The sequence below is a fragment of the Schistocerca nitens genome, chromosome 2 (genome assembly GCF_023898315.1).
Source record: "Schistocerca nitens isolate TAMUIC-IGC-003100 chromosome 2, iqSchNite1.1, whole genome shotgun sequence".
NCBI classification, from domain to species: domain Eukaryota; kingdom Metazoa; phylum Arthropoda; class Insecta; order Orthoptera; family Acrididae; genus Schistocerca; species Schistocerca nitens.
Window position 1 is genome coordinate 688,702,591 of NC_064615.1, and position 9,787 is coordinate 688,712,377.

The 9,787-nt window shown below is 38.0% G+C and overlaps 1 protein-coding gene across 3 annotated transcripts in view; it reads left to right on the forward strand.

Moving 5' to 3' along the window:
- The window catches only part of LOC126236842 (uncharacterized), a 138,020-nt gene extending 128,690 nt beyond the window's left edge, over positions 1 to 9,330 (forward strand). For all 3 annotated transcript variants that reach the window (XM_049946446.1, XM_049946447.1, XM_049946448.1), the window contains exon 9: positions 6,131 to 9,330. In XM_049946446.1, the coding sequence (XP_049802403.1) occupies positions 6,131 to 6,570 (440 nt within the window). In that variant the 3' untranslated portion in view covers positions 6,571 to 9,330. The remainder of the gene's footprint in view (positions 1 to 6,130) is intronic.
- The last annotated feature ends 457 nt before the right edge of the window (positions 9,331 to 9,787 follow it).

Here is a 9,787-nt window from a genome sequence, read left to right on the forward strand (position 1 = left end):
ACTATTTTAAACACAATAAACTTAGATCTATAGAACAGTGGACGAAGTCCTTAGCAACTAATTAGGGCACTGTGGCAGCTGAAACTAGGGATTTAGTAGTAGCAAAATAAGTAAACAACTGCTCAAGCCCACATAGATTAACAATTGAAAATAACTCCTTTTTAAAAGAAACAGTAACCTTAAGTCCATAGGAAGGGCAAAAGCTCGCGTAATTGAACTAATTCAAAAGACAATTTTTAAAGAGTTACATCTAACCAAGATAACAGAGCGCGTAGGCCTTAACCACTAGTTACGGGAATCTGACAGCCCGTTTGCTGGTTCAAATGACTGAGCACTATGGGACTTAACATCTGAGATGATCAGTCCCCTAGACTTAGAACTGCTTAAACCTAACTAACCTAAGGACATCACACACATCCATGCCCGACGCAGGATTCGAACCTGCGAACGTAGCAGCAGCGCGGTTCCTGACTGAAGCGCCTAGAACCGCCGGCCACAGCGGCCGGCTCGTTTGGTGGCAGCAAAATTTTTAAACAGGTGCTCAGACCAAGGGCACTAGCTAATTAAAATCAACTAAGTGAAATGACAAAATGTGTATATATATATATATATATATATATATATATATATATATATATATATATATATTAGTTAATGACGGACTTAGTACTGAACAATTAGTCAGACAATCTTGGCGACAAAATCCCTCTTGCTGAACCAACTGTTTCTAGGAAATAAACATTGCAGTAATCATATTCTACACTTGCCGAGAATTCTTAGACAGGATGCATCGTCTTATTACAACAAATATACACAGCTTATTGTTCACTGCACCATCAACCATTGCAAGCGGTGGACATAATGAGCGGCCATTGGATAAACATTCTGCCATCGGCAGAGCAATGGGCGACGTGCGTGTTCAACAAGGATATGATACTCCAGCAAGTACGCCACCACATTCACGTCCAAAACTGATCTTACAAAGCACCTTGACCCCACAGCTTCTATAACAAAATAAAGCAAGTTCATTAGTTCATAGAAGTTTGGAAAGCACGCTCCGAACAAGGTAATTGACAGACAACCAAACCGACGGGCGAGCACACAAAGAGATGAAATGGTATCACTCCGTTCAAAGCATGAAACATTTATTAAGCGACTCTCACGATCATTTCCCGCAGCTGGCTCTGGCCATTTGTGGCCAAACACCCGACTTCACTCTGTCTATCCCTGGCGCAACGCAAACAGGACGAAGTACAAACAATTCCCGGAAAAATAGTTCTGGGCGGACGTGCACACAGCACATGATTCCGACTAGAACACTGTGTACGGAATCCACCTTTCTCCTCCATGTACTCACGCCTACCGCCTGTCGACTCGCAGCTGCTGAAATTTTGTTACCTCACGCGACGCGCGCTCCCTCTAGGTCCCGTCCGGCACAGCACACTCCCTGCTAATCGGACGACTGACCGTAGTCGATAACCTCCTATCAGTTTATATACAGCGTGGTGCAGTTAAAAATTACCCGCCTCCTCTTTGAAAGTGAATGCAGTATTTCGACTTCTGAAATAAACAGCTACAGCAGTGGACAGTTTTGTGCAATAATCGTTTGTTAGCATTCTTCTGTCAGAACTGAATCAGTGAAGTTAGACGTTTCTCTTTGTAGTCTGCAAAATGACTTTCTCGACAGAAGAAAGAATTGAAATTGTGGAAGCGTAGGTGGAAACAGGTTCGATTAAGGAAATTTGCGAAATTTTCGGGGTCAAGTATCCGTATAGATGACTACCAGGAAAGGCAGCAATAAAGAGTCTGTAAAAAAAAAAATTGGTGCACCTACGGATCTGTGCAAAATCCAAAACGACAAAAAACTCATTCAGTTCTCACACCGGAAGTTATTGGAGACATTCGCCGAAGAATTATTCAGAGCCCAAAGAATCTACACGCAAATTGGTCCAACAGCGCTTATAAGTAACAGTTGCTAGCGGATATTGAAAAGCCTTAATTTGCAAACATATCCTATGACGATTGTTCATCAGTTATGGGAGGATGACAATCAGAAATGTAAAGACCACTGCATGTGGCTTTTGAATATCATCAACAATGGGTTGTTACACCCTTTGCGTGACACAATGAGTGATGAAGCATGGTTTCATTTTTCTGGTAATGTGAGAACCCTAACATTGTGTGTCAGCAACCACTCCATGATAAAATCGGCATTTGGTGCGGCGTAACAGGAACACTCATTATTGGACCGATATTTTTTGTCACTGCCTTCAACAAGGTTGCATATATGGAAATTTTTGATACATTTTATGCTCAGCTCATTGAATATGAAAGACAACACTGCTTCCTCCAGCAAGATTGGGCAACATGCCACACGTCAGTAATGTCTTCACTGAAAAATGAAACGTCAGCAGACATGGCCACCAAGTTCGCCGGATCTAACAACATAATGATTTTTTCCTGTGGGGGTACTTGAACAGCAACGTCTTGAAACCCACACGCAGTTTGGTTTCCGAAATGGCAAAAATACGGAGCCAGCCTAGTTGTTGTTGTTGTTGTTGTGGTCTTCAGTCCTGAGACTGGTTTGATGCAGCTCTCCATGCTACTCTATCCTGTGCAAGCTTCTTCATCTCCCAGTACCTACTGCAACCTACATCCTTCTGAATCTGCTTAGTGTATTCATCTCTTGGTCTCCCTCTACGATTTTTACCCTCCACGCTGCCCTCCAATGCTAAATTTGTGATCCCTTGATGCCTCAAAACATGTCCTACCAACCGATCCCTTCTTCTAGTCAAGTTGTGCCACAAACTTCTCTTCTCCCCAATCCTATTCAATACCTCCTCATTAGTTACGTGATCTACCCACCTTATCTTCAACATTCTTCTGTAGCACCACATTTCGAAAGCTTCTATTCTCTTCTTGTCCAAACTATTTATCGTCTATGTTTCACTTCCATACATGGCTACACTCCATACAAATACTTTCAGAAATGACTTCCTGACACTTAAATCTATACTCGATGTTAACAAATTTCTCTTCTTGAGAAACGCTTTCCTTGCCATTGCCAGTCTACATTTGATATCCTCTCTACTTCGACCATCATCAGTTATTTTACTCCCTAAATAGCAAAACTCCTTTACTACTTTAAGTGTCTCATTTCCTAATCTAATCCCCTCAGCATCACCCGATTTAATTCGACTGCATTCCATTATCCTCGTTTTGCTTTTGTTGATCATCTTATATCCTCCTTTCAAGACACTATCAATTCCGTTCAACTGCTCTAACAAGTCCTTTGCTGTCCCTGGCAGAATTACAATGTCATCGGCCAACCTCAAAGTTCTTCTCCACGGATTTTAATACCTATTCCGAATTTTTCTTTTGTTTCCTTCACTGCTTGCTCAATATAAAGATTGAATAACATTGGGGAAAGGCTACAACCCTGTCTCACTCTCTTCCCAAGCACTGCTTCCCTTTCTTGCCCCTCAACTCTTATAACTGTTGTTGGTTTCTATACAAATTGTAAATAGCCTTTCGCTCCCTATATTTTACCCCTTCCACCTTCAGAATTTGAAAGAGAGTATTCCAGTCAACATTGTCAAAAGCTTTCTCTAAGTCTACAAATGCTAGAAACGTAGGTTTGCCTTTTCTTAATCTTTCTTCTAAGATAAGTCGTAAGGTTAGTATTGCCTCACGTGTTCCAACATTTCTACGGAATCCAAACTGATGTTCCCCGGGGTCCGCTTCTACCAGTTTTTCCATTCGTCTGTAAAGAATTCGCGTTAGTATTTTGCAGCTGTGACTTATTAAACTGATAGTTCGGTAATTTTCACATCTGTCAACACCTGCTTTCTTTGGGATTGGAATTATTATATTCTTCTTGAAGTCTGAGGGTATTTCGCCTGTCTCATACATCTTGCTCACCAGATGGTAGAGTTTTGTCATGACTGGCTCTCCCAAGGCCATCAGTAGTTCTAATGGAATGTTGTCTACTCCCGGGGCCTTGTTTCGACAGCCTAGTAGAATTCACAAAAGCTGTACTTGATGCTCTTGACAAAGATGTGTGTGTCACAGGCATATTTTTGGATCTTTCTAAGGCGTTTGATAAAGTCGACCACAAGATTCTATTAAATAAATTAGAAGCATTAGGAATAAGAGAAGTAGCTAATTACTGGTTTCGATCATACCTAATAGAGAGGATACAAAGAGTAGAGATAACACATACTTCAAATAGATCTAAACATTTAGTGAATGACTTACCAGAACCAAAATAAATTAATATAGGGGTTCGGCAAGGTAGCATGTTAGGACCAATACTGTTCCTGATATACATCAATGACTTTCCCAGAAGTGTTACTCATGGTGATAAAATTCTGTTCGCTGATGACGGCAATATTATTGTCACTGAGAAAACAATATAACTCTTTGCCAAGAAAGTAAATGAAACTTACAAGGAAGTTTATGATTGGTCAATAAGCAATAAAGTGACATTGAACATAAAGAAAACTAATGCCATGAATTTCAGTTTGAAGAGGAAAAATGACAATGTTAAATTAAATGTAGATGGCACCTCTCTACACTGTGTAGCAAATGCAAAATTTCTAGGAATGAATATTGATTCTCAGTTGAAGTGGTGTGAACACACAAAGGTACTTGCAAACCGAAGGTCATCAGCATGTTATGCCCTTAGAATCCTATCAACTGTGTAACATGGAGTGTCTTTTAGTTACATATTATTCATATGTACACTCAATTCTTAGCTATGGCATTCTTTTTGGGGCAACAACTGCACAAAATATGAACACAATTTCCAAACTCCAGAAAATAGCCACAAAAATAATAACCAAAAACACTGATCGAGCTCATTGTAAAGATCTCTTCAAAGCACTGGTGATTTTAGCTGCTCTGTGTGAATACATTTACCATTCAACTGTACACATCAAAAATAGCATTACCAAGAAAAAATAAACATAACACTCAAAACAGCATTTCCTACCAAGGAATAAAACTGTACAGTAAATTATGCAGAGAGATTAAAGAAATTGCAAAAATACACTTCAGATAAAAAGTACCTGTTATGCAAGACATTTTATACATTGAAGGATTACTTAGCTAAAACATGGTAGGGGTTTGATAAAAAAAAATTTATACAAGTAAATAATAATAGTAATGATTATAAAACATCCAACATTCCACATAACACCTTCACTTTGTTTTTTTTTTCCTTCTTTTTACCTTTCTAGAAATACTTACCCCCGAGCTATGCATAGCACAATACTAACATCTCTTCCTCTTTCTGAGCTCAACATCTCTCTCATTATGGAGGGATGCTGACTCAGTTTTTCAGGATAGTAAATGGGAAGTTGTGGTACAGAAAATGGCGCAGAGATCACCTCTCTCTCTCTCTGTGTGTGTGTGTGTGTGTGTGTGTGTGTGTGTGTGTGTGTGTGTGTATATGTGTGTGTGTGTGTGTGTGTGTGTGTGTGTGATGAAACAATATGTGTATAGCTTGTGCAGTGACTGATAGATATGAGTGAACAGTCTGGCACTGCATTATTTTATAAGTAATTTGTAAAAAAAGTATTGTATACCAGGAGTAAATCTTATGATTGTCTCTAACTAGAAGTCTGTAAATATATGTGTATACGAATTAGCTTATTTTAAATTGATCTAAGTTTGTAAATACTTTGGCATGTCCTATATACTTGTAAAAAGAGAACTACGGCTGAGTAAAGCTGCTGCTACTACTACTAATACTACTACTACTAGAGTACAGGAACTGAAAGACAGCATCAGCCACGAAGTTTCGACCATCAATATCCGAACTTCGCGCTGGGTGTATTTGAATATGCTTAGACATGCACAGCTGTGTATTGGTGGTGCAGGGGGGTCACATTCAGCATCTGGTACAAATGTACTTTTCATTCTATTTTTCATTGTAAATAAATGGTAAGTCTATTTCAGCTCTTCGTTTCTGTACTTTCACTGCATTTCCTTTAGCCTTACATAGTCTGCTTGTATCTGCGCCACCAATTATTTCGAACAGTAACGGTCGTGTAACACTCCCTTGACATATACCCGAAGTCACTTTTAGCCTACCTATCACAGTACAACACAGTGTCGATGTTGGCAGGCCTGTCGCTATCACTGCTGCTGGAGAAAGACGGGACGAGCTGCCGGCTGGCCGTCATGGCAGACGCTTTCGTGACGCCGCATCACGCCGCCATCGCAGAGGCCTTCCCCGACGCGGTGAACACCATAGCCCAGGTCATGCAGGAGCAGCGACAACGGCCTGCCCAAAGATCGAGGTCCCAGTCGCCGGACCCGTCTCACAAGTCAGCCACTGCGTCACGGCCAGAGACGCCGCTGCCTTCACCCGGCAAGACGCCACCGCCGCCCCCGACACCTGACAAGACGCCGCCCCCGACGCCACATCCGTCAAGCCCGGGTTCGTCGTCCCCGCCGCCAGCGCCATCTCCGCCGTCAACGCCATCTCCGCCACCTGCACAGGAGCTGTCGCCGCCAGGCTCACAACACGCCTCACCACCCACGCCACCAAGATCACCGCACTAGACTTGTAAGGACGCGATCGTCAAGATAAACGCACTAAAGTGAAAGCACTATCACTGTACTTGCCTTTCTCTTCCGATATTGTGTTGAAGCGCCCTCCAGTGCACACCACCTGATGATAGTTTCCATTCAAGTACCCGCAACGTAGTTTGACCCCTATTAAAATACGCAAAATAATATCACAGATGAGCAGCACTTGTGTTTATCTTCGCATGTTTATAAATATACACCATACGATACCGTGTGGTATGAAGTTACTCATTTCTCTTTAACTAGACCATATATTTCCACAGAACGCTTGAAGAAACCAAATTCTGAAACAGATCTGTGTCAGTTTAGTTAAAATATGCATATGATTCTGGAGCATTAACAATTGTCAATTATTATAAAACAATTTTATTTTGAGTTCCAGTTGCCAATTTTTACAGGTATGGCCAGTCTTGGCAGTTAAGTCCTCATCAGCTATCTGATGATGTCATAAACGCCGAAATGAGTCATAGCTGCGAAAAATTTGCGACTGGGAATGAGTTTTTTAAGATAATTATAAAAATAAAAATATTTTATCTTGGCAATTTTATGTTGCCACTTTTAATGGAATGTATTTTCATTCATTCATTCATTCATTCATTCAGTGAAGTTTCATTCACATTTCAGAATAAAAATTTCCTCTTACAACCAATACAAGTACATAATGAAACCACATAATTTTCGTTGTGTCTCGCTATAGGATGACGAAATCAGTAACAGACATAAAACGTTTGCGACTGGGACTGAACTGTTTTAAAGTAATTAAGAAATTAAAAATATTTTATTTTGCGACTTTTATGTTACCACTTTTAATGGCATGCATTTACACTCACTGATGTTTCAAGATAATCACTCTGTCACAGCTGTTACACCATTACAAATTAGTTACATGTGACAATAGAATCCTCCGATTTCCCTGTGCTGTTATTATTGCTGGTAATTCACATTCCTCGTTACTTTGTTATCAGGGAGACAACACGATTTACAAAAATCTAAATTTATCAACAACTGTAATCTGCCAAAAATGCAATAAATAGTGCCTAAACAAAATTATGAAAAATAATTAGAAAGAGGTTTCAAAATCTGTAAACTTGGATGAGAATTGTCAGATTACAAGAGTTTCTGATTCTTAGTTTCTGTTACATGTTTCATAAAAGCAAGAGCAGAAATATATAGAATATTGAATCTTACCTACACAGAAAAGAATAAACAATGAGAATGTATATTTACTGCATGAAGGAAAAGTGCTCAGTAATTTACAATATATGTAATTGAATCATGTAACAATAGTATTATTTGATTAAAAACAACTTTGTGTAGTAGACAGTTTTTTCTTCACCTTGAAAAGCATGAAAAATTTTCCGTACATGTATAAATGACACTGAGCCTCTTACCTGTGGCTTCTATCACTATGATGGTAAAAAGACTATGAGACTAAATGACGGAAAATTATGTTTTCACACTCATTTCATCAAATGACTATGGAGGAAGAAGACACAAAAAGAAAAACTTTAGTTATACTTTTACTGTTATGTACTTTAAACATTAAATTATATATATTACATTAGCTGTATTCCATTGAAACCATAGAGAGCGATCTATGGCACCTGGAAATTAATCAAAAACATACATTTTTTCATGAACAATACAATAAAATAATTTGATATATATATATAATGTTAAATTATTGTATTGTATATATACCACAATTATGCTTTTGGTTTCTGAAAATATCATCCTTATAAATTGATTTTCTACATAATTGATTTTTAGCACATTACTGAGGGGAAACATGCAGAATAAATTAGTTTCTTTATTTATGTTATTATTTTACATGCTGCAAACTTAGGTACTACAATAGTTCTTCTCATTGGGTTTTCCAGTTAAGACTCTGGTCAATCTCTAGTCCTAAAAACTTAGCACTTTATACTTCTTCCATTTCATTCTTTGAAGGAACTATTTTTATAATTACTGGAATTCTATGAGAAGGACTGACTGGTATGTACTGAATCTTATCAGTGTTTAATGATAATCCATGTACTGTTATGTGATTGATATGGAACTGATACATTATGATTTCTGTCATTCATTTCAGATGAAAAGTGTGAATATGCTGTGTCATCTCCTCTACTTTAACTTTTACCTGAAGATATCATACTTCAGGAATTAAAATCCATAGCCAAATTACAAAATATTACGATTCTGTATTTTCTGATTTATTTATTCTTATGTCATCTGTCAATGTTTTTCTGATGTAAGTGCTCATAAATTCTATCCTTGATCGATTTTTTAAATTCTTGCTGCAATGAGAAGTATTTGTGGTACTACACTAATGTATAGTCTCCATTTCTGTGAAGTGCCTTGACTGTAGCATGTTTATATCTATCTGAGTAAGAAGTAATGTGAAATGATCCATTACACAAGTAACTAAATATATTTCAAAATCTAGCTGAACAACAATTAATTTATTCTATAGTTGATTTCATCATAACTTATCAACATTTGTTTACAAGCGAATTGATATTAAATATTCTTTTGCAACTGTAGGGTAACTGAATTTAACAAATTTATTCCAGAATGATTTTCTCATAAATTGTAGATTGCCTACAACAGACATGTTCAAACCTTAACTTATCTGCTACTAAAAAAATGTTATTTAAAGTGTCTCAATTTTGGAACTATTTTGGCTCAGTTCATTATCTGTTTTTGAAAAAATTACTTCATTGTATTGATTAATCTTTGTTGTCTCATTTATCACTGTGTTCCAAGTAGTTCGTTATTGGAGTTGGAGGCTGGACTTCTTGATTTTGGGGATGTTATTCGTCAAATTTGTTGGTTGGCTATACAAATATTTCAGAAAGGTAAAACTACAAGAACCCACAACCACTCATCCTATACTTCATGAACAATAGTGATCTCAAGCAACTGGAAAATATACAGTTGAGGGAGAAGAACGCCCATGCAGGTAGATTTAAATACCCCCATTTTTTCAGTTGTAATTCAAATGGGCAATAGAGTGTTCATAGTTTATATTCAATAACTTTGATGAACAATTTTAATGTCAGACAAGCATTTTAATCTTAACAGCTTCAGACCACACCCACTTTCATAATTACTTTTGCAATACAATTTTCGCTCTGGTTATTACCATTCTGAAAACTTCCCCGTACATAATCAAAGTTTAGTTGAAACA